Source organism: Diceros bicornis, chromosome 4 (genome assembly GCF_020826845.1).
Source record: "Diceros bicornis minor isolate mBicDic1 chromosome 4, mDicBic1.mat.cur, whole genome shotgun sequence".
Lineage (NCBI taxonomy): Eukaryota > Metazoa > Chordata > Mammalia > Perissodactyla > Rhinocerotidae > Diceros > Diceros bicornis.
The window spans coordinates 37,495,847-37,522,916 of NC_080743.1; the positions used below are offsets into that span (position 1 = coordinate 37,495,847).

General features: G+C 31.0%; 1 protein-coding gene across 1 annotated transcript in view; it reads right to left on the reverse strand.

Moving 5' to 3' along the window:
- The window catches only part of COL11A1 (collagen type XI alpha 1 chain), a 206,523-nt gene that overhangs the window by 114,901 nt on the left and 64,552 nt on the right, over nt 1-27,070 (reverse strand). The window contains exons 5-15 of the mRNA XM_058538650.1: nt 22,038-22,166; nt 16,138-16,254; nt 15,440-15,532; nt 13,213-13,467; nt 12,520-12,582; nt 10,998-11,039; nt 9,690-9,752; nt 8,936-9,010; nt 7,775-7,858; nt 5,626-5,682; nt 2,195-2,248 (exon numbers count right to left, since the gene is read on the reverse strand). Coding sequence (XP_058394633.1) covers nt 2,195-2,248; nt 5,626-5,682; nt 7,775-7,858; nt 8,936-9,010; nt 9,690-9,752; nt 10,998-11,039; nt 12,520-12,582; nt 13,213-13,467; nt 15,440-15,532; nt 16,138-16,254; nt 22,038-22,166 — 1,032 coding nt within the window. The remainder of the gene's footprint in view (nt 1-2,194; nt 2,249-5,625; nt 5,683-7,774; nt 7,859-8,935; nt 9,011-9,689; nt 9,753-10,997; nt 11,040-12,519; nt 12,583-13,212; nt 13,468-15,439; nt 15,533-16,137; nt 16,255-22,037; nt 22,167-27,070) is intronic.

Below are 27,070 nucleotides of genomic sequence, written 5' to 3' on the forward strand. Positions count from 1 at the left end.
AATTATTGACTAGTACCATGCCATGTCAGATTAAAGGTTAGATATTTTCAATATGTGTCTCTCTTTAAGCAGTACTATATAATGTTATGTCTATATATAATGTCTTATGTGGTAATTGATACACGTTTTTTAAAAATAAAATTATAAAACTAATAATAGATCAAATGTAGTTCCAGTATAAATATTATACAAGCTTTTGTATATAATTAACTATACCCTTTTTAGTTAATTCATACTAGGTACGCATAGAATGAGTGTGGCAGAAAATATAACACACATTTGAAATTACACATAATTTTCATAATCACTGTAAAATGATTATAGAAATATGAAATTAAGCTTGTCTAATAATTAGAGATTAAAAGAATAGCTTTTTAAAGAAATTATTGTAGTGAGAGGACTCTACCCTGTACCCTAGCTGGAAGGTAAGGGGCAATAATAACAAGACAAAACTTCTTCGTTTTTAGTGAAAACGATTCTTCATTTGATACTGTAGCTCTTTAGACTTAAGGAGTGAAGGAAAACTGCAAAATCCATGAAAACTACTGCAGCATGTTTTCAGATTCATCTATTTTATAAAGAGGTGAGTTTGATCCAAAAGTTCATAAACTTTGCAAAGTATTAAGCTCCTTAGATTTTCATGTAGTGTCATTTCAATATTTTTATGCAATTCCCAGTTAAGCCGTAAAAGCTTGCCACCCCTTTACAGCAATATTCAGCAAGCATGAAAAAGCAGGCCACCACTTTCTAAATCATCCAAATACCTTTCTCAATTTTCTTTGGATTTTTTTCTCATTTCAAAATAAACTGTGGTGCATTCACACAAGGGAATTAGCTACAAAAGGAAATCACTATTGATGCACACACATCAACTGTGATGAATCTCAAAGGCATTATGCTGAATGAAAGAAGCCAGTCTCAAAAAGTTGCATAAGGCGTGATTTCATTTATATGGTGTTCTTGAAAAGATAAATCTGCAGTGAGGAAGAACAGATCAGTGGTTGTCAGGGATTAAGGGTTAGGGGAGGATGTGACTGTACAGTGGTAGCACCAAGAAATTGTTTGGGGTTATAGAACTGTTCTCTATTCTGATGATTGTGGTAGTGGTTATAAAGAAAATATACAGGTGTTAAAATTCAATTTTACTTTGCAATATTTTAAAAATAAAATTAATTTAAAGAGAAGAAGAAAAATTAATAGCTCCCGCAGCCCAATCTGAATTTATATTTATTGAGTATATCAAGAAGCATTTTCATCTAAAAATGAATGCATTTAAAAAATATATCACATTTTTTCTGTTTTCTAGAATAAGTGTATTTTGTAATGTGCTTGTATTGAATGTCTCTATCTAATCCCTATTTAAGAAAAAATAATACTTTTAATTTGACACCATGTAAATATAATGGGAAAATCTTTTTAAAATTTTCAGCTCAGATATTCTCAATTTCTCTTAATTTCCTTAGCACTACAAGAAGTTTGAAGTTAGCTTCTTTTAAATATCCATTAAATATCCTTTCTGAGAGAATATGCTAGATTTACTCTCCACAGAAACATCGTGGGCTTGAGGCAGGGATACTATAAGTAAAATTGCAATGTATTACTATATAAAATTTGTATATATAAAAATTATTATATAAAAATTGCAGGGGCCGGCCCGGTGGCGCACGCGGTTAAGTGAGCACGCTCCGCTGCGGCGGCCCGGGGTTCACTGGTTTGGATCCCGGGCGTGCACCGACGCACTGCTTTGGCGAGCCATGCTGTGGCTGCGACCCATATAAAAGTGGAGGAGGATGGGCACGGATGTTAGCCCAGGGCCGTCTTCCTCGGCAAAAAAAGAGGAGGATTGGTGGATGTTAGCACAGGGTTGATCTCCTCACAAAAAAAAAAAGAAAAAAAAAAATTGCAGAGTTCTTCTCTGCTCTGCACAATCTCAAGCCAATTTAATATTCTAAAGTCCTATTACTATCAAGATTTTTCCCATCCTAGGTTATTATCTTTTTAAATATTGTTTAAATTAATCAAGTTATTGGCAATCAACTGGCCACTAGGGATTTTTCAATTAGAGGAGGTGATGTGAGCCTAAAGGTAATGTAAGTAATTTCTTTATTCATAAAACAGATGGCAGATATTTCAATTATCCTACTAGATAAAATATAGTCAAAAATAAAATAAGTAAAATAGATTTTTTTTTTACCTGAGGACCTGGGTCACCACTCTCACCTTTGGCTCCAGATGAACCAGGCCCCCCCTGTAGAGAAAAAGTGAGGATAGTATCATTTAATTTAGTCATTTTCACTTGAAATAGTTAAACATTATTCAAAATATATTTCAGCAAATTACTTTGATTTTATTAATTAATACAATAAAATTTTCAAGTCCTTTGATTGGAATACATCTCTCCTCAGACTTCATATTCCCGTGTGTGAGCTATATTTAAAAGTCTATATTTTATGCATAACTACACAGAAGCCAATTTCATGAAATCACATTGAAATTTTCTTTAATGTTTGTACCATCGGAGCACTTATGATGATACACAAAGCATTACTTATCATCATGCTGTGGTGCAGTGCTACACACAACGCATTTTTACTGAATCGGGTATACACTGAATCCATTTATACAGCAAGGACTTGGAAAAGTGGTATTGCTTTTATACTCAGAAATTTCTCAGACACTGAATTCTATGGTAATAAAATATCAAGAACAGATGCTATTACTATCATTATAATTGTCCTGAAATAATGTCAAAGCACTTTTTCCCAGATTGGTCTTTTTCCCATGACATTAAGTCCTTAGGACAAATGCCTCTCACAAATATTTACGTAATCCAAAAAGTGCAACAAAAACCTGGCACCTTAAGTAGGAAAATTATCAAATCACTTTATAAAAGTCTTGTGAATTTTAAAAATAAATACTGGGCTGTTCATCCTCTGAAAAGCTTTAGAACATTAAAATTAAACACAGTGATAATAGTTCCTTCATGCTGAAAAAGTATACTCTGTGTGTTTAAGAAGTTTCTGATTTATTTACATGAATACATATTCAAATAGTGCATTGAATCAAAATACAAAAAGATTAAATTATGCTGTCTGAAAATGTTAGCTATCTAGAGCCTCCTGGTGGCTCCGAAGTAAAATAGCTATTAATATGACTCCCAAAAAATATGACAAGTCAAGTCACGTGAATATTCTAATCTTTAAAATTACAAGAATGATGACTGTCAAGCCTCTAATTAAGAATTCTTGCAACTAAACTTTCTCAAGAGAAAAACTGGGGTTCTATATTAAATCAAATTATTAGGCACTAAATTGAATGCAATTATAGGACAGTCAATTTATTTTTAATTAATTTACTGTATTATATCCTCTGTATATAACCACTACCTACTCAACACATTATAATTACTTTGCCCAAACACTTATTCTAAAAATTGTCATGCAATAATTGACAGTAACAGAATAGGAAAAAAAAACCGTTTTCTACCTTTCCTGCATATTTTGTAATATAGACCTTCTTTTGTCTATGAAAGCAATTGGAAAAAATAATTGAATAAAGGAATTTTTCATTGGAAGAACATACATATTTATGTCTTAAAATATTGATGTACACTGTTTCTTTTTTATATCTTAATGTATAAAATACTTTTAGACTCTAGAATGAACAGATATTTGGAAGTCTGTAATAATTTTATGTTTTGGAGCAAAGGATAATAGAAGATAAAGTGGTAGAGAGGAACAATATGCTTTTTTTCTCTCAATACCTACCTTTAATATTTCAAGAAGCTAAAAATTTCCATAACAAAAACTTAAGTAGTAAAATTAATTAATCTTGGACATCACACTGAGAATGTGTACACGGTTGTCAATGTTTTCTCTTTGCCCCCACACTGTGAGTGACTGATCTTTAAGGATTGGTGAAAATAGGAGCTGCTAATGTAACATGCTTTCATTGTTTCTGCTGATCATTGCCTTTACCCTCTACAGTTCCCCTAGGCTTGTGTTTGTCAGAATGATAAGTAGGAAAATTCCTTTGGAAAATATAGTTTTAGAGATCCTACACTGATATTTTTAAATTAAGTAGTATATGGCAGTGTTTCCCAAACATGCTTGACCATAAAAATTAGCCTGGTATATCCATTAAAAATATAGTTTGCTAGTTCCCGACCCTGAAACTGCATCATCAGAGTCTCAAGTTCAGAGCCGCAGCAACTTTTATTTTTAATAAAATATACAGGTAATTCTTCTGCTCCCAAATTTGTAAAACCTTAACATACTGCTGACTTTCCTCAGTCATATAAATTTGAGTTATTACTAACAAGCAATTAATACTAACTCTATTTCTTCCTTTATTAAGTGACAGAATCTTCCACATTCCTTGCGATATTTGAAAGGCAGACAGTAAAACTACATGATAAAAACTCAATGTGGTTAGAAACGAATATAATTTAAATTCTGTGGAACATATTACCAGAACATAAGTTCCACAAGAGCTCATATGGTTGAGTGTATAGACCTTCAAAATATATAATATGTTATGAAATTTCAAGATCGAATTAAGAGATCGATAAATTTATGGAAAATAGACAACAAACTCCTGAATAACATACATGAAGAAAACTATTTATCATCCTAATAAGATCAGTGAAACAGATTAAATAATTAGAAGACTATTTACTTGATCTAAATTTGAATGAAACAGTTTTGTTATGAGTGTCTACTAAGTAAATCAAAGATAAGATTTTAAGGTTCAACATAACAATTTCTATAAATACCATTATTTCAATAAAGCATAATGAAAGCATTAAAAACCCTATTAAAGCACAATATAAATTGCTTTTTATATTTAAAAACAAACACAAAATAGAAATTATTTCTATTATTATTATTATTATTATTTTATTTCTAAAATCAAGGAGAACCCAGATTGGAATCCTAAAGTGTTTTCTTTTCTTTAGAAAAATGTATAATGTGAAAAGAATCTTTGTATATTTTGTGAATCACTATACTACTTTATATTTGCTAAGTTTCAAAACATTTGAAGATATTTTTTAAAGCTGTTGGAATACATTAGCTTCTTAGCAAGCTTGTAAGGAAAAATAAAAAACACTGTTATTTTCCAAGTTTCTAAAAAACAAAATAATTTCTCTACTATCTGAAGCACTTCATGAAATACTGAAGGCAATCTGAAGTTTAAGCCAAGTATCCTGCTTGATCTAAGATCATGGAATAATTTTCACTGACATTAAATATTTTTTCTTTTTTAATAAAAATTTTGTTTAACAGAAAATTAAATCTCAAGAATTTAATATAAAATTGAATTTTAGCAACTCTATTATAAAAAAATTATATTTATAGTTTGAGAAATTAATAGTTGGATATATGACGCAATTACATTTTTCACTGTATTTATTGGATTTGAGAACTTTTCATTGAAACATTTTCAATTAAAATTTACCAGGGACTGAGTTGAAATAGATTTTTTTAATGGAAACAAAATCAAGCATAAGTAGGTATTTGTAGCCTATTTTCACCAGCCGGAGATATGAACAATGCCTGGCTGAAGTTGCACAGGGAACTACTAACATGAAAATTTAAACATATATTCTCTCAGTGGATTACCTACCACAGGACCCGGTCTTCCAGTTAGACCCATTGGGCCAGGTGGACCTCTCAGAGCAATCTAGAAAATAAAATATATCAAACTCAGGAATGCTCTTCTGGATGAGCATATTAAACCACAATATTCCACAACATTCATTTGTGCAAGCCACTCTTAAGTAACAGATGATCAGCACAAGTATAATAGCTACATGCTAGAAAGGGTGCCCTATTACTGAAGAATTGTAAGTTCTAGAATGACAAATGACCTAAAAAAGTATCACACATTTTTCAAATTGTTGTAACTCATATATAATCTTGTACCATATATTATGATAATTTATTCAATGATAAAAGTTAAAATAGATTTTAGAATAAGAAATCTAATACCTGAAAATTTTCTACTTTGAAGTGTACTTCAGAATAATGTATAGACTTCTCTTAAATATGTAGGTGCAATTCTCATTGAAAATACTTTTAGAAGTGAACAATTTGAGGCATTGTAAATAAAAATTTTCTAGCAATATTTTAGGAAAAACTATGAAAATTAAAGCCAGAAAGCAAAAAGCAAAATTGATCAGCAAGTGTTATGATATTATACTTCTTTTAACAAATCTCAAATTTAATGCTATATAGAAAAATACATTTATTTTGTATAATCATAGGCATGATAGATTGATTACATGCACTATTGTTACATTGGATATTAGAAATGTGAAATTAGCATACTTGAAAAGCTGGAACAAGTAGAGTACAAAGGATAAATATCTGACAGATGTTAAATTAGTGTGGTGTGCCATTTTTGAATATTAGCGATTCCAAAAGATGAATATGTAGATTATAAAAACAGATATCAAAAATAATACTGTAATAGAAATAATGTGTAAAATCATATTAGAAAAGTGCATGAGATGAAAACAATAGGATCTCCAAAGTTTCACTACTGACTCACCATGAGATTTTTGACAATACACTTCTTAATCCTTGAGATTAAATATCTGAAAAATTGGAATTATAATGCTTGCTACCTATTTCCAAGTAAGTTAAGTGGACTAGTAAAATGAGGAATTTGTGAAAAATAATACAAAGTATAAGATAAATTGTAGGAATCAATAGTAAATTATTTTAAATATTTTTAAACTTATATTATGCTCAAGTCTAATAAACAAATATTTAAATATTTCATTATCTTTATACATGATATAACCAAATAATGGCATCTTTTCAGATGAATAGTCTCAGGAAATATAAAAACAAATACTATTGACATTAAATTACAAAATTAATTTATGTTTTCAGATATTTTATACACTCATAAATTCATGATGATAAATAAAACATTACTGCAGAAATGATTTATATTGCTTAGAAAGGGGTAACCATAGCCATACCAACCATAAGCCCTTAATTTCCTTTCTCCTTAAAAAAAAAAAAAAAAAAAGAACAAAAAAATCTATACTATGAATAAAAGTAGTATATGACTCTCAACTCTTTCCTGGTCCATTTTTAAAAACTTCCTTGTGTACATTTTAATTGCAATGAAGCTAATTTAAAAAGTAAATATATGCTTTATAAGTATACAAACAATGGAAGCTTTCAGTTGACAAAGGATTATAAACTGAATGGATTTGGTAAAAATATTATAGATTATAATGATTAGAGCTTAGAATACATATTTGAAGTTTTCTTTCCTATACAAGAATGCCTTAATTATCTGGATTACTCTGGATATCCTAAATAATCTAGAAGATTAGGAGGAAAAATTTTATTTTGACTTTATTCTCTTATTTGTATTCATTCATCATGGACTTATGCCTTCGTAGGGAAAACTGGATGTGAAAGATAGAGAGCGCTAGGTATAAACTCATCAATACTTTTCAAAAAAATCATCGAAAATTTGTTATGATTTGTGTGTTATTGCTAGAATTATACATGGCAATCCTGCAAGGATCAGCTATTTAACTGCAATATTCAGTTAAAGAAAATATTCCTACTGAAAAAATAGATATAACCTTAACATTTTTTCCATCTAAATTCAATATACTACTCAGAAGTATTTTTTCATAATAGTACCATCTTCCATACGCATACACACACACACCCCCACACACCCACACACACACATCATTTGACATAGAATCAGATTATGAGAATATATGTTTATCCTTTCTTACCCGAGCCTGCTGAAGAATGGCCTGAGCCTGAGCTTCCTGAGCAGAGACGGTTGGTCCTTTGGAACCGTCGCCACCGTAACGAAACTAAGAAGAGATTTAACATAAAGAAACTTAAAATTAGCCTTTGTCAAATAGGTGCTTTAATTACTAGATAAAAACCACTTACTTAAAATGATGGGATTTTACAAAAGTCCATGGTAATTCTATCACAAACCATGGTACCTAGATTTTTTTTTTAATTCTCCTTCTGCCCATTATGGGTTCTAGAAGTTCTCTAGACCACGTTTTACCATTTGTAGAAGAGACTAGGACTCCTTTCAATTTTAAACTCTATAATCTCTGAAAACTCCTGAATAAACCATCATGCATTTTTTATCTGCACAAATGTTACCCATTCTATTCATTCATTTGTAAAAATTCCAAGTGTACTGAGTGCAGCTGTGGTTGTAGATCAATTGCTATTTTGCTGAGCAAAACTTTTGGAATCTCTGTGAATACAGAGAAAATATCTTGGAGATATATTCATTTTGCTTACCTGTTTTTAAGTAGTTATACTAGAAAACTGACCTTCCCTAAAATCCCTCTATAAAATTCTAAATCTCCATTTTAATTTTAACTCAAAATATAGCATGAATCAATTTCTCACTCATGTAATTATTACTTGAAACTTTGTTTATTACACTTAAAGGGATAAATCAATTTTTTTTTTTTTTTTACCAGAGAACTAAGACAACTAGTTTTAAAAAGGAATTGTATGGTAAAGCAAATAAGTTTTCAGCAATGAATAATAACTCTATAGATATATCTTCTTTAAAAAGTATCAACAATAGATTGTATGGTGGTAAATAGTAAATTGATATTATGTTAAATTAACACATGAAATGCACATTAATCATATGACTCAGGAAAAAGCACATGATTAGAAATATTAAGAAAACCTCTAAGCTTTGTTGCTAAAAGTGTAATCAAATAATGAGATCTTAGTTCTAACGCAGAGATTGATATTTATCAGAATTTTGTTTAGTAAAATTTTCCATAATCTCCAGGATATTTGATTTCAAATATCTCTACCCCATGCAATAGTTTTTAGTTGATTGCTCTGTAATATAGTTCAACATAAAGTCATCTTTATAAACAAACAAACGAACAAACAAAACATACTGGTAACATTAACATGGTACCAGGAGGACCAGGCAGACCATCAGCCCCTGGTAAGCCAGGACGTCCTGGGGGACCCTAGGAAAGTAAATGAAATCATCACAATTAATAAATAAATAAAAGAATCAAATTTATTATTAGAAATAGAACAACTTTTAATAACACAAATCTATATTATCTAATTTGCATTTGTCTTCTTTTCCTTGGTTAATCTCCTTTTAATAATTACACCTAGAAAGGGTTATGTTTTATTGCAATAGTTTTACATGATTTTAATAATGCATATAGTTATTGGCTACTCAAGGATGGAGAAAAAAAGAAAAGGGATTTCAGAAGAAGAGTTGGGAGAGATTTAACACAAATTGTCTATTTTACCATGTGACCTAGGACTTGATCTTCAAATTAAAATTCAGCCTTATTAAATCATTCTATTAGGATCCAACTAAATACCCATGGGATTTCCTGCAAAAAATATGTCTGGAATTCAAATTGAAGAGCTGAATCTAATGTAATAAGTTCCATATCACATGGGAATTGATTGAAAATAAAATTTTTTTTTACTAATTATAACATAGATAAATGCACATTCTTTACCCTCACTTTTAAAATTATAGCTGGAAAAGTTAACCAAAATGTTGCACAATGTTGAATTCACAGACTTCCCCCCAGTGAGAAGAATAACATAAACTTGTAGAATATATTTTAATTCCTTTAATCTATGTTACATTCTTTTGCTATGAGGTGTCCCTTCACTTACCCTATCGCCAGGGTCACCAGGGGGTCCAGTGGGGCCTTGTAGACCTGGAGGACCCATAAGACCCTGCAGAGAAATAAACCATGATCTGAGTCAGAGTCCTAATCTCATTAGTATTCAGGCAAACTCATCCTACTAAAATCAAGGAAGATCTCATTTATGTTTATTTCATAAATACACACTTGTCTCCCAAACAATTGCCTTATTTATCTTCCTATGAAAAGATAATATATAGGGATCACTTTATAGCTAGCTCAACTATTCCTCTATGAAGCTGCTCTCAGGTTGGGGGTAGACATTCCAAGGAAAAACAGGAAAGGAGACCATGCCAATGTAAAGTTCCTGAGGTAGAAGTTTGTTCCAGTTCACTAAAGAAATGGTATACTCATGCAATTAGATCTCAAAAATGTGATAGCAAAGTTGAAGTGTAGAAACCATTTAGCTTGGAGGCGTTTTTACATTTTCTTTTATGGGTAAAAGTATTTAATGGCATCAGTATCACATATTTATCTCAGATGACAAGAATTTAATTAATTCCACAAAAGACAGAAGATTTCTAACAAAATCAGATCAGTGCAACAACCTGAAAATAAAGACACACTGAGTGACATCAGCCTTACTAGGAGACAACAATGGAAGCTGATAGGTAATCACTACATTCAGAAGCACAGATAAGGCAGCTCAAGTTTACTTAGAATTCTCAACTTCATTCATCAGATATATCTATACCTCTGTAGTAAAAATAAGAATGGCTTTTTCTTACTTTCGTATCTTTTAGGTAGAAAGTTGAAAATGCGGTTAGACAATGTGGAGATATCCAAGTGACAAAAATATTTAAAACAGGGGCCGGCCTGGTGACGCACGCGGTTAAGTGAGCACGCTCCGCTGCGGTGGCCCGGGGTTTGCAGGTTCGGATCCCGGGTGCGCACCAACGCACTGCTTGGCAAGCCATGCTGTGGCGGCATCCCATATAAAGTAGAGGAAGATGGGCACGGATGTTAGACCAGGGCCAGTCTTCCTCGGCAAAAAAAAGAGGAGGATCAGCAGATGTTAGTACAGGGCTGATCTCACAAAAAAAAAAAAAAAAAATATTTCAAACAAAATTTAATTCCAATGGTTCCAAAATAATATTATTTGGATAGCCAAATCAAAAAGCAATTCCAGGCCACCAGGTTCTTTAGACAAATGTTTGCCTCTATAATTCAATACTCAAATTAGTCTAAAATATATAAATTCAATAGTTTAATAGAAATCTTATATCTGATTATAATAAAAAATCAAGGCAGAAATTATTTTAAAACATTTACATACCGCAGGTCCTGCTGGTCCTGGTGGTCCTTCAATAAGCATTCCCTATATGAAAAAAAAGGTGGAGAATCATTAGTAGGGAAATGCATCCCTAACCTCTTATTTAAGTAGCTCTAAGAAAGCAGCACATCATTGGATTTTAAAAAGTGAATTCTCTGTTCCTACTACATAAAACCAATTACAAACATTTTTGCATGGGTAAGGGAGGAAATACAAAGATAGAAGACATAGTCCCTGTCCTCAGAGAATCCGTGAACTAATTAGAAAGGAGATAAATGTTCGGGTAAGTAATATTACAAGGAGAATATGCTAATTGCTCCCAAGAAGAGCAAAACAAGACATTTGACCAGGTTTTCCCTAACTCCCAGAATAATGCCTGGCACAAAGCAAGAACTTAACAAAAATTTGCTGCATGAATGAAAGAATGGAAGTAGGTGGCACGTAGGCACTTTAATTCAGGGAAAGGGAAGAAAAGTCCAGGCAAAAGAATTGGGGATAAATAGGAGATAAGGTCTTAAATAGACAAGAGAAAAGAGTACTATTTCAGGATAAGAACTCAGTTCTAAAATGTTGATGATTCCACTGCACTTTGTACTGCTGAAAATTGTTTTGTCATTTAAAAAGTTGGTTGTAAATTTTCACAGCCAGGGCAAATTCATTCTGAAAAAATATTTTTAAAGCCTTTGATGAGCACGTGGCACGCTTCCTCAGATTTTATGGTAGTGGAGTAGATGGTCAACAGTGTCCTTATAGACTTATCTTTTTAATCTTTACCCTCCCCCCATCTTTCTTTTTTTTAAATTTTTATGTCCTTGCAATTTCTGAAATGATTTTCATGACCTTGAGGCAAATCGTTAAACATACTACCTTTAATTCTAATACAATAGTTTTTCTAAGTTGCTGATTAGGAAGAACAAAAGTAAAACTGCTTTCCAGTAAGAATTTGCTTCTTACAATATCTTGAGTAGTAATAACATAAATGTAAATTTTAAAAATCACTTTTGGAATCAATTGGAGCGTTTACGTGGTGGACAAAAAGGAAGTGAATTTTAAAAAAGCATATTTTCATATTATTACATGATATTATTTGGATATGAGACAAATAAGCATGTCAAAAATGCATTTCTAATAATGTCAAGTCATAGAAATTGAAGGAAAAATCACTGGATTGGAAATTAGAAGAGATAAAGTCTGGTTATATCTCAACCACCAAACATTTGAACCTCAGGACAGTTACTTAAAACTTCAAATTTCTTAGTTGTAAAATGAGAGAATTAGACTAGACAAATTTCAGCTACTTTCAAATTCCAAAATTCTGTATCTGTATCTTTTTTGGTTTACTGAAATTCCATTTGACAGAAATGACCTTACTAACTCACTTATTTATGGCAAAGTATAAACATTTGGACAAAAGAATTTTCAATGGTAATACATGAACATGCATAATAATTTAAGGTGCTGATGGCTTATAATATAAACTAAATAATTGTACCAGCCTTTATAATGTATTCACACCAGTACTCACAGGTTCAACCACTGCTGGTTCTCCTTTCTGTCCTTTTTCTCCATAGGCACCATGGCCATTTATCTGTTGAGTGAAAAATTCAAACAGCCTGTCTTTAAGTAAATAAGGCCACTTAGGTATATTTTTTAATGAAAAATCACCTAAGTGCATTTAAAACAACCCATTAAAATATATGTTTTTTAAAATAGAAACTCATTAAAGGTTTAAGTATTGAAAATACAAAAAGGAAAGCATAATGAACATTAATACTGAATCTTGAACGAGATTGGATAATTGCTTCTCAAAGACTTATTATGGAAAGATAAAGACACCTATAGACTTCCATTATTATTCCAAGGCATTAAGCAAAAAGTCATCAAATTAAATTTAATAAAGTAGTCTAAAAATCAGAAACTACACTTACTACCCAGGATAATAATGACTATATTTTAATCTTATCAATGACAAGAAAATTTGGATATAATTTTATTCAAGATTATACTTTCAAATGAAGACTCCAATAGTGTGGCCGGAGATATAACCGCTGAAGATTCCCATGAGGAAGAATCTATCAAGGTGTCCTAGGAGTGATAAGTACTCATAATTTATATAAGAACACAACCTGTATTTTAAACCTGAAAAGATATCAAGATGAACATGAAAATACTTCAAAAAATAAGATATACAGTGACACAAAGCGTAATACTGACTTACGCTCGTTTCTGTGATATCAGTTTCTGCTGGAACACCTGGACCAAATTCTTCATTAGTGGGGCTTGTTGGTTTATCTTCATATTCTTTATATTCATAAAAATCATATTCGCCTAAATCTCCATCTACCAGAAGATCAGAATCCCTGCCGTCTATTCCTTTATTTTCATATAGTGTATCCTCGGAATTTTTCCTCTGGGAATCATAATCCTCTCCAGTTAGATATTCTTCAGTAAATACTTCTTCAACTGGATTTGGCTATTAATTTAAGTTGCAAGGAATTGGAGAACATGAAGTTTACTGTTAGTAAAGCAAGGTAAGCATTTGCAATTACAGTTTGATGGCAAGTGACGGGAAGAGATTTGAGTGCTACTCAAGCAAGTCTGAAGGCCTGGAAAGAAAGCCTTTCAGTATCATTGAAAGAAATATTTTTGTACAGTGGTATGCACAAAGAAATATTGCTTTCAAAGCACTTTTCCCAATAAACTGCAAATATTCACACAGAGTCAACATGTGTATTTGCTTGTTCCATTGAAAAAAACTTGTTAGTCAATTTGATACCGACTTTAGAGTTTAAGATTTAAATAATAAAAGATGCATATTGTTAAAGCCTTGCTTAATTTTCAAATCTCACAGAATATCATTATGAAATACAGTTGCTACCAGAAAAGCCATGTAAGTTTGACTCTCAAGCCCCCAAATAAAATATTAATGCCAATATTAATATTTATCATTGAAATGTTTACACAGAGTATCTAGTATACAGGGAAGTATTATTTCACCAAAGAGTTCTTGAAAGCAAATAAAATTTAAGTTATAATCCTCAAAATTTAAAACAATGAAATAGAATATATTACCATACAATCTAATAAAAAGTAGAGAATAAATATGCACTTAAAAGTTATATCAATAATACTTCCTCAGAGATATAGAAAAATAAACCTAGCATAATTTTCTATCTCTCATAAGTATTCCCTATTAATACTGTAAATCTGAATCATATTTATTATGCAATTCTTTGGCCATACTGTGATTTTGATGAGCTTCAAATTAAACAATTTATCTTGCTACCTTGTGAATTTCATTTCTAAGTAGCTTGCTTTCTATGACAGTGAATCTAGATGAATGAGTAATATTGAAATAAGTAGTATTACACAAAATCATGTGAATGAAAAATGTGGCTAAATGATTAATTTAAAAATTAACTAAAATAAAATATTCAATAATCATAATGTTTTTAGATTCTTAGACAAAGAGGATATACTATCTATAGGGAACGTATATTATTCAGAATCAGAATATTGCTGTGTTCATAGCTCTGAACCAAAAATCTGGATGAATTTAGGTAGATAAATAAACATCTTGAATCAAGATATCCATTTTTGGAAAATGATCAATTTGAACTAGATGAAACATAAAATCTGTTCTCACCCTAAAATGTTATTATTCTAAATTATGTGTCTGCATGCACTGCACCACCAAGTTTATTTGCCTCACTGGACACGTTATATACGTTTTCTAATAACTAGATTACTCAGGTATTCTTCATACCAGATATGCCAGGTATTTAACAGTTAAACTGAACTACGTATTCATGTTTTTATGATCAGAAGGTATGCATCATGTGAAATTCAGGAAAACTGTTTGATTTGTACCTATATGCGCTTAAACACTTTCATAGAAAAGAATAGAAAGGTTAAGATATATTATCTTAAGCATAATTAACATCACACTCCTAACAAGTTTGAAAATGTAAATAGCTATTAAAACTCGCTAAGACTACATTTTACCAGAAAGCTTGCTATCATAAAAATGCATAATTATAGGTCAGATGAAATAAATTGTAATTGTATCATTTGATGATACAATTTTCACTTTAGAAGATTTTCCTCCTCACAGGAGGCTCATGTTGTGAATACCCTTTGCCACAACATGTTGAGAAGTTCGCTCAGTCCCAGGAGCAATCAAGAAAACGATAGCAGCCAATTCAGTTTGATCAATTTAGCATCTGCATGAAGCGAAGAGTCATGCAAAACCTGAATTGACATTGATTTCAAATGAATTGTTTTTAGTAGTAGTGAACCACTGTTATTGTTTCTCTTACCTCAGTAAAAGAACAAAAACATCAAACTTCCCAGAGATTATAGATTCTTCCAGAGTGAGGTTTATCAAGATATATTCCACATTTTAAAGTGTTGGATGGTGGTTTAATACTGTCTATGACTATTACCTCATTTGGTCCAGATACACGCCTGGGAGCTTCTGTCTGGTAACTTTCCACTGTTCCATAGTTGTAGTCTTGAAAATCATCAACAATATTTGCCTAACGATAAATTCAAAAGAAAGCAATTAGTAAAAATGTAACGTAATTCCAGGTCTATGGAAATCATGATTTAATTGGGTTATCATATTAGCCAAATGAGTATTTATCTAGTTGGGTTAGGACAATGACTCATCATCAGAGATCTTCCAGCTTATCTAGGAGAGATCTTGATTGCTTTTTCTTTGCTACCTTTACCCCTAGTTTGGCTTTTGCTGCTGCTTGATAACTTTTCTTCTTCTTGGATGCAAATTTTTCAGATTTAGGGGGTGTAAACTTTTTGGACTTTTCCTTTGAGTTAGTGGCCACTGTCCTCGTCTTCTTTTTGAAAGTGGATTTCTTTTTCTGTAAAATGTGGTGAAAGATGGAATGGAAAACATAAATAAAGGGGAAAGGGAAAAAAAGAGCATGGATGAAAGGAAGGATAAGCAACGCAAAATGAGCATCATTCCTCAGGACAGCTACTGTCAAATAAAAATCACAGTTATTGGTTCACAGAAATCAGATGAATGAAAGGTTTATGATAAGTTTGAGGAGCAGTGGACATAAGGAACCACAGGATGACAAACAGCAGGACACCATACACAAAGGGGCTACTTTGTTATTACCTCGGTTTGTGCTATTGTCTCCTCAGTTACAGTGGGTGTCTCTGTTAGACTTTCAGCCTCTTTATAGTCTGCTTCCCCATACTCATAGTCATATTCCATTATATCCTCAGGTGCATACTATGTTGCAAAGGAAAAAATATCAGGCAATTTTGTTAGTTGCAGAAAATACTATCAACAAAGTGGGAATCATCTTCTTAACTTTTACTTAGAGTAAAGGTTAAGAGACAAGGAAATACTGTTACTTAAATGTTATTTTATATTACAAGAAGTATTATACTGTCTTATATGGAGTATAATAACATAGGCATGACAAAGCAGGTTTTCTAAGAGCAGAATAGTGGTTAAGATTGTGAAGAAACTAAAAGTTTTGAATATTAATTCAACCTTTAATTGAATATTAATTGGAACATAGCAATTATGTATTTGGACATAGTTATTAAATATTCATGCAATTTTGACTTGTAAAAATTGCTATGCAAGCCTCCTCTATAAGAATTTTACAGTAATTTCAATGGGTACTTTCTTTTCATTAAACTATGTGTTTAAAAATAAAAATATGGAGGTTAAGCTCGCGTGCTCTGCTTCAGCAGCCTGGGTTCCTGGGTTCGGATCCTGGGTATGGACCTATACCACTTGTCAGCAGCCATGCTGTGGTGGCCACCCACATACGAGAAACAGAGGAAGATTGGCAACAGATGTTAGCTCAGGGCGAATCTTCCTCAGCAAAAAACAAAAATAAAAAATAAAAATATGGAAAACAGTCTTCCCAAGTATGAAAGAATTTTCATTTCTATTGTGAGATGGGGGGGAGGGAATGCAAGGAACATGAAATGAGTCTATATTCTATTCGGAATACTGGAATCAAGGAAAAAATAAAATCTAAAATTTATTTAGAAATCTCCAATTTGCCATAGACTTACTTCAGATCAAAATAAGCACAGAGTAATTGTAAGGCATTAAATGATTCAAAATTAGATCTGTTTATAATTAATACATTATTTCAATTTTTAAAAATACTGCTTTTTTTCTCTATCGAAAAAGAGCATACTGCTTAGCTATCTTAAACTACTTAAACTGAACTCAAACTGGAAAATAGTATTTTATACTAGATTTTTCTGTATTAAAAGAATTTACTTGGACAGAAGTATGTTTCTTAATAGAGAGCCATGCAAGTTAGTCATACCTATTGAATGATGAGGAAAATAATGTGTTCATCTTCAAAGCCAAATATTTCTATCAAAATTTTAATTTTTAAACAAGAATATAGATATTGTGAAACATATATTAATCATTGGTTTTAATAAAAATAACTGTAAATACACAAAGGTCATATATAGCATAAAATATTAAGCAGAAAACTCAACAAGCTAAAACTCTAAGATATACATGTTATATTTATATATGTAAATGCTAAAGGCAACCCATCTGGAATTCCCTAAGTATTACGTTCAGTAAAATTCCAATCACATCCCAACCAGATCTCTCGATATTTATTGCCAGAAAATCCCTGTTAATCTACCAGAAAAATAACTGTTGACCACATGTCTTTTAGAGAATTGTGATCACTGTGCCTTCTAATAAGCTATATTAGCTACAGCAATGCAAATGAGTGCAAATTTCTCAAAAACATATAATGAGACATGTCCAAAACTGATCCCCTGGCAATACTGTACAACTGGCCCTTAATGAAATACCCTCGCTAAAGTGAAATTTTCTTGATGGTTTAGCTGAAGCTCACATTGAAATATAAACCTAGATATGGCTTTAGTGTTCTTTATGATTGTCAAAACTCCAATTTGATTAAATTAGTTGAAACAGATTCATAGTTTTATCTATCCAGTAATAGCTTCATTATGCATGAATATGCAATTGAAACCCTTCAACAAAACTTTATTTTAATTAGGATTTGTGTAGAATTTAGTATAATAGAAAAATGCATGTATATAACACTTTGAAAATTTTTGTTTCTTCATGCCTCTGTGAGCAAGATGCAATGCGAACAATTTCTAGGAAAGTTAATGTAAGCATTATTAATAACATCATTAAGTAAATAAAGCAATTAAATACTGAATTTAGATATGTATTAAAAAGACATTAATGGAGACTGAATACTGTCTAATGAATAATTTTTCTGTAGTTATGGTCACCCATGTTGGAATAAGAAATATTAGATTTATATAATTACTAGCTGCCAGCTTGAAGTAAAACATAAAAAAAAATTTGCCAGTCTATTCTATGCTTTAGAGTTTTAAAATTAAGCAGATTTTTCAGAATCATGTGCATCTATAATGAATTGTAAAAACATATGCCAATAAATAAAGACATAAAGGGCTGATTTTAAAAATGGAATATTTAAATATGTCTTAAATGAAGATACATATCTCAAAGTAGCTAATTAACTTTATTAACTTTATATCATGTTTTTTTCTTGTAACCTTTTTTCTTCTCTTCTAACCACCATAATCTCCTTTAAACTCTTTCCAAATAGAGACCAACCAGACTAGCTGTGGTTGTGGAATAATGGAGGAAATAGCATGCTCACCTTAGGCATTAAAGCACATCTTTTTCTTAGAGCCATGAAAAGAATCACTGCTTCTGTTCTCCTTATGTCTTTATCTAAACAACACCCTCCTTTTGGTGGTATTGAGTATACTTAAGGCTTTGCTGGTCTATACAAAGCTTTACAACCTAGTTTTGGAGATGATTCTCCCTTCTTACTATGGAATTTTAGGTGACTTAAGGGCAGGTAAAGAAGAAAGAACTAGTTGTAATCAATCAGGTGAATATATGCAAAAAGATGTGCAGTAATAAAATGATTTCAGCTTTCATCTGTGAGTAGCCTAGCTATGTGAGGCTACTCACAGTGTGTGTGTGTGTGCGCGCGTATATATGTATGTATATATATGTATATATTTGAATATGGGTATTTGATTATGCTAGCTACATCCATATATATAGTATGGTATGTGAGGACAGAGAGTCTTTTTCTAGAATTATATAGTATGTAATTCTAGAATTGTCAAAAAATCTGTTCTTATTTGTTAGAAAAATAGTGGCATCACTAAATATCTGTGCATCTACTAGAACCAGAATATATGATAGATATTAAGTGCAAAGAAGATTAAAGTAATAAATTTGAGGAAGTCAATTGTTTTCTAAATTTCTTTATAAAATGTTGTCTTTCTTTTGCTTCATTTTCCTTTTTCATTCCTTATAAAAAAGAATGTCAATTGCCTACCATATATAAAGAATTATAGTCTGCATAATATATTAAAAAAGAACTATATAGAGATTTAACATCTAATTTCTTTTAAAATAGGAGAATAATTTAACTTGATGAGAAAATCCTCAAACCATCATAATTTTAATATTTGTCACTCTTTTATATAAGTGGTATTGTGTAGGTTCAAGTAGAATTAAAGTTTGATATCATTACTATATTTAAATCTATTCACAATACGTGTTTCACTCTATGATGATGATGCAATGTTGTGCCAAACACATAAAAAATTGAATCTTAAGAATGAATTAGAATATATTATTTATAGGATATGAACTAGACAAAATTACAAGTTGGAGAGAGCAAGAGCACACAAGTTAATTTACAGAAGAAATCGACATATTTATTAATCCAAATTAGAATAAAAAACATGCAATATCACAAATTTATTAATGGAAAATTAAGCAATATAAAGTACAACATGTAGGGTTGATGCTCTATATTGCATTTTATGTTCTTAATTCACTGGCAAATAACTCTGTGTTCCTATTTTGTATAGGTAGAACACCTGTAGATCAATGATTAAAGTACATATTTGTAATATAATAACGTATCAATGGCTATAGTTCAAAATTAACTTAAGAACTGTTTACTAATTTGGTTAATCAGTTTTTCTCATACTAGTATAGAATGGTTATCTCATTACTGAAGGATCAATGTAATTTAGAATTGGGAAAAAAAGTGAGAGCTGATTCTTCAAAAAAACTTTTCATTGTGACACATTCAACACAGAAACTAGTAAGAAATGTTATCTCTTATTGCATCACCCAACCAGATTTCTGCGCAGTTTTTATTATAGTAGTATGTTGTTTTCCTCATCAAATGCTTCTAGCAAAAACAAGTTTGACTTCTCAAACAAATGTTAAATATATATATCAACAACTCAAGTATAAAAGGGCAAGTTTACTTTTAAATAAACTTAAGATAAAAATAGATAAAAATTATTATTTTGCTTTAAAGTAACTCAGCTTACCTGACATAATAGCATTAAAAGAAGGCAATAAAACACCTCAAGGTGATATTTTAAGAAAGCATACTTTCATTTTTCCAAAAATCAGAGCCATATCTGTTGCTAAAAAGAACAAGACTCATCTTTCTTAAAGCAGGAGCAAAATAAATCTCATCAATCTTGAACATGTATACAAAATGTTATAAATTTTAATATTGAATCATCACATAATTTATAAGATATTAAAGTGCTAAACCTGATGAGCATTTTACCTATCTCTTAGAATTCACAGAAAACTGTTTTAATAAATCATGAGGGAATAAAAAGAATGAAGCACTTGAGAATTGTGAAACAAGCAAACACAAATATCCAAGTAATTTCTGTTTTCTCTCTCATATTTGCTTTCCTGTCAGCTTCTTAAGACTTTACCCTGTTTTAAAAAAAACATTAATATTAAGTCATGGAAAAGATCAGTGCAACAGAATTCAGTATCATACCTTAAAAAGAAAAGTAATGTCAAAAAATATATTTCAAACATTTAAATGGTAAAATTCAAATTGAATTCACATGCAGAAATAACAATAAATTAAAATTTAAAAAATAAGACCCTAACCTGTTCTAAATAGTAAAACTCAAAGGGCAGCACCTAATAGTATATTTAGAAGGTAAGAAGAATTTGATTGATTTTCAAACATAAGGACGGTCTTGATGTTTGCAAACTTCCACCCTGCCTTCTCAAATTTAACACTCTTCAGCTTGAGGAAATAAATCTAAAAATGTAATTTTGCTGCCAACTAAAAACTAAGTTCCTTCCAGTTTGCTTGCTTTTTGATTTCCCAGAAAATCCACATCAAAGGATTTTACCTAAAAATCTGGATAAAGAGTACACTGTGCTATATTTTTTGTTCTTTGAGGTATTCAAATCTGACAAATTGCTATGGCTATGCTAACTTAGATGTACGTATTTTTGGTCTGAAAGAGAATAGAGTCTAATTTCTCTGTGGTGAATTTTCTTGCAAAAAAATGGAAGAATGGTTTCACACATGAATTTCAAATAAAGTGACAAAATATATTAATCAAAGTATATGAATAGTTTTAGTTACTGTAAGCCATTCATATTGCTTTTTATATCATTGCTCTTTATATCACATTTTGTACAAGAAAAAGAAAATGTATATATCAATGCAGAATAGACCTATAAGAAGTAGAAAAAAATTCCCTGTAAATGTTCAACACAGCCTGAAAACTTTAGATAGCTCTAATGTCATTTTCTCACCTGCATGAATTGTCAAAAGCTGGGGGAAATGGCAAGTACACCAGAAGCTATGTCACCCTTATCTTGAGGCTGTGTTAATTATTTCAATGTTAGGGGCAGAAATAAAGCTTCTAGAAATTATCTTCTTCTCACTTTTCCAAATATGAAATATGCTCATATACACAGTATACAAATAAGGTATCTCTATTTTTAAGAAATTTAAGTAACAAAATATTTAAAAAGAGGAAAGCAAACACCCAAACTCTTCTTCAAGTCACTTCCTGGAAATATTAAAACACTATTAAACACAAAGTATAATTTCATTAAAATTGAATAAATAAAGATAAGTGTAAAACTGCAAGACTATGTCTGTACCATTGAAACAAGAACACCTGCCCTGATCTTAAAGTCCTCACCTCCTCGATCTGAGGTTCCTGAGCCTGAGCGGCCTTGGGCACCGAGGAATCACAGTCTGGACTGTAATGCTCACAGTAGTCGTATGCTGCTTTTGGGTCACCTACGATCAACAACTGCTGGATGTCCCCCTGCCAAGAAACAAACATGGACGTAGTCAGCATATTTGAATACACATATATCTAGAGCAAGATTCACCCACGACAATGTGTAGTTTATTTTTAAACATCTGAAAAAGAAAAATCACTTACATTTCAATATTAAAAAAAGTCTTATAGGATTGAGAAACTCACACCTGTTTCACAAATCAGCTCTTAATATCAAGCTGTTATTCTGTTATTTTGTGGTTCAGAGAATCTATACTATATGCATCCATTTGTTAAAACTTGATTTTACTGCATTCACAGTTTATTCTGTATGGAATAAGACAAATGAAATGTGAGTAATAAGCTGATAAAAAGAGTAACTAAAATTTAAAAACTATAAATATATGGAGACAGCAATGTATTTCTAATGTTCAATTAAATTAAACTGAATTATTATTGTAGGCAAATTTATATGAGAATTTTTAAATGAAATATAGATCTAACTATTGTTTTCTGTTAGAGGAATCAATATCAAAAGAAATTTCTGCTTACAAAGATGAAGGAGAAATGCAGAGACCAGAAAAATCCCAATTATAAATAAAAAAGCATGAGTTTGGTATATTTTTACTAAGAAAAAAATGGAGCATCTAAGCATACATTAAAACTCACTTATTTAGAAATCTATATAATTTTAATAAAAAATAAACATTAGAAATAATAATAGGGTAATCTGAAGAGTTTTAATTTCAAGAGATTCTGGAAACTGTATGAACAAGAGAAAAATCAAAATATTCTCCTCTTGAAGCAATCTGAATATTTTCACATGGGTTTAATTCATCACAAAACTAGTTTGATATAAATGTATGAGTCATGACCATATTGATTCAGTATGATACGCAGGCCCAGAAGAATGTCTGAGTTAATATCCATTTGACTTGGTGAATCAAGTCCCTATAAGTTTGAGCACCTGAGTCTGATTCACAGAAGAACTCTTGATTCCATTTTGAATAATTTCTAAGTTATTCCAGTTCTCTCTACATCTTATTAACAGGAGTTATTTAGGGCTTGATGAAAATATAGACATTAAATTTAAAATGTGTCTAACATTGAGTGCTAAGAAGGAATTCACAGTACTTTTATACTACAATATTCATTTATTCATCAACAAGTGTTGACTGAGAAAGTATTATACACAAAGTATTGAACATAGTACCAGTGGAGGTGGAAACATAAGTTTGGTGTAAGCTCCCCTCTTTGGAGAATGTGATCTAGTGGTTAAGATTTAAAACTGCAATAAAATGGAGAATAAAATTCATAACTTGGAAAAGATATAAGAAAGTATTGTGAAAGGTGCCAAGAAAAGAGTATAAATTATTTAATTCCAGTAAGCAATCCTTTATTAAATACTGTGGTTACTACCTGTGGTGTAGTAATTATTTTTATTTGCATTGTTCTTTCTTCTGTCTAAAAAGCACTTTATAGTCTCACCCTTAAGATTACCATTTATTCTTATGGATCATAAATCCATATTTCAATTCCTACTTTCTCCTTCAAAAGAATAACAGCTTTATTGAGATATAATTTACATATAGAATTTATTCTTTCAAGGTGTACAATTCAGCATTTTTTAGTTCATTCACAGACTTGTCCAACCATCACCACTATCTAATTTCAGAAAATTTCATCACTCCAAAAAGAAACATCGTAACCATTGACAGTCACTCACTCTCTCTCCCTTCCCCTGGCCCTTGGTAACCACTGGACGTTGTGTATAAAGGGAATGATACAACATGAGGCCTTTTGTGACAAGCGTCTTTTGTTTATCATGTTTTCAAAATTCACCCACATTGTAACATGTATCAATACTTCATTCCTCTTTTGAAATAATAATCCACTGTATGGACATACAACATTTTGTTTATGTATTCATCAGTTACTGGAGATTTGAAATTGTCTCCCCTTGTAGTTGTTTTGCTATTGGTTTTCTATATGTGTTACGCCTTTCTGTTACAGTATTTCTCTATTGTTGTCTTCTTTTGTGTTGAATAGATATTTACCAGTGAACAATTTTAATTCTCTTATTTCTTTTACTATATTTTTAGAGGCTTTTTTTTTAGTGATTACTCTGGGGATTACAATTATCACCTTAATTTATAACAACACTTTTCAGATTAATATCAACATAATATCAGTATTATACAAAAGTTTGTTCCTATATAGCTCTATTCTCTCCCTCCTGCTTTGTAATATTATTGTTATACAATTTATCTTTATACAATATAAGCCAACAACACAGTTTTATAAATTTTGCTTTATGCAATTGTATTTTACAACAGCAAGAGAAGGAAATGCTATCAACCAAATATATATATATTTATATTGTCTTTTACATTTACTTCTGCAGGTAATTTTACCAGTGTTATTGGATCTGAATTACTGTCTAGTGTCCTTTCATTTCAATCTAAAGGACTTCTTTTATTATTTCTGGTAAGGCAGCTCTGCTTATCAGAAATTATTTGTTTTTGTTTACCTATGAATGTCTTATTTTCTCCTTTGTTTTTTTGAAGACTAGATTTGCTGGATATAGAATGTTTGGTTGATAGTCTTTTTCTTTTGAACTTTGAATATGACACCTCACTGTTTGCTGCCCTTCCTGGTATCTGATGAGACATCAGCTGTTAATTTTAATGAGAATTTCTTTTACGTCATGAGTCACTTTACTCTCGCTGCTTTGAAGATTCTTTCTTTGTCTTTTGTATGTTTGATTATAATACATTGGGTATGAATTTCTACAATTTTATCCAACTTGGAGTTTCTTGAGATTCTTAGATGTGCAGATTAGTATGTTTCATCAAATTTAGGAAGTTTTTGATAACTATTTTTTTGAATATACTTTCTACCCCTTTCTTTTCACTCTTTCCAGAACTCCTATTATGCCCGTGTTGTTATGCTTGATGGTGTCCCATAGGTCTCAAGTTTCTTCTTTCTTTTCTTCATACTGAGTAATCTCAATTGATTTTCAACTCTAGAACTTCTACTTTTTTTTTTAATAAATTCTATCTTTATTTCTATTCTTTATTTGATGACATCATTCTTATACTTTCATTTAGTTCTTAAGTCATGGTTTCTTTTCCTTTAGTTTTTTTTAACATATTCATGATTGCTGATTTAAAGTCTTTGGAAAGTCCAATGTCTGTACTTCAAGAATTGTTCCTATAGAATGTTTTTCCCTGGTATAGGATATAATTTCCTGATTCTTTTCCTGTCTCATAATTTTTTGTTGAAAGTTGAACATTTTAAATTTTGACTCTGGAAATCAGATTCTCCTCTCAAGGCCTGTTGTTCTTTTTGTTTGTAGTTGTTGTTGTTGCTGCTTGCTTGTTTGTTTAGTGACCTTCTTGAAGTAATTCTGTAAGTCAGCCTTCTTTGTCACCTGTGGCTGTTGAGGTCTCTGCTCAGTTAGGATAGTGGTCAGCAAATGTTGGAACAGAGATTTACTTAAATATCTTGAACCAATAAGTATCTCTCAATTTGCCAAGAGGCTTTGTGTGTATATTTGTGTGTGAGCATTCCCTCAATATTCTGACAATTTACTACTCTGCTTTAGCCCTCATTTCTTGCTGTGCAGAGCCTCAAGGTCAGGCATCTGTGAGATATTAGGGTCTCCTCACATCTTTCCTGGACATGCACACAGGCATCCTAGATCCCCAAGAGTATATCGAAGATTTTCAGCACCCTTTATAGACATCTCATTTCCAAAATTTTTCTTTAGTGTTCTTCTCTGTCCCTTGTCTGCTCAATATCCTAACATTTAAATGAACATTGCCAACTACCTACTAAAGATCTTCATCTAGAATGTCTCATTATCAATAGAAAAATGACCAAAATTAAAATGTCAAAAACATATATCCACCAATGAAAATTTCACTGACATAAAATATCACAATGTTTAGTCATCCTTGAGATAGATTTTGTTGAATTCAGAAATTTCTCCACTATCAGATTTTGCTATATTTCTTCCAGTGATTTACTCATTTCACTTGATCATTCATTCAAAAGTATTAAGTACACGTAACATGTTAATATGTTCAGGTAACACCCAAAGAAGGGAACACCAACTTTATTTCCTGGTAAAACATGAAATGAAGCAGAATCAGCAAATATCCATCAAAAATCTATATGGTTTATATTAGTCACCATTATTAGTGTTTTCAGCCTCAAAATTATTTATTTTCATATGTCATCAGGCAATACAATTAACCAATCAAATTAGATTGTTTCTGAGATTTTTCAAGATTCTTTTTTGTAAATAGATAGGAGAGTCTCTAATATTTCTCTTAAGCCTATTGATTTTAAATATGCTCACAGCAAATGAACATAAGTTCTTAAAATTTATTGATAGCATCTCTCAAACATTAACTGATCAATTTAGAATACTAAGTAGCCACAACTGAATTATTATAAATGAATAATAACAAATAACAAAAAGAAATTTGAATCTACAATTCTTCATTCTGCTGTTAAAAAAAAATGAGGCATCATTGAATACATCTTGAATACTGGTATCATTGAGGGTTTCAATTAGAAACCCTGATTCTTGAATTTTCCCCCAACTTTGCCATTAACCACTTGGAATTATGAAAACCACTTACCCTAATTCATCATTTATAAAATGATTGCATTTAGAGATGACATCTAAGGTCCTCTCCAGAACTACAAATTCTAGAATTCTATATCTAACTTGTAGGGAATATAATGAACCAAGTGAAACTGTTGCAGAAACACAAAAAAGTTGCCTTCCTTGTACGCATATGGTATTTTTAAATATTTTTTTTGAGAAGAATACTGTTTTCCTAAGTACCTACTATTCTAGTTAAGGCACTCGACTTCATTAAATGGAATTCTGCCAACCTTTCCACTATAAATTCTTATTACAGGTGTTTAATATA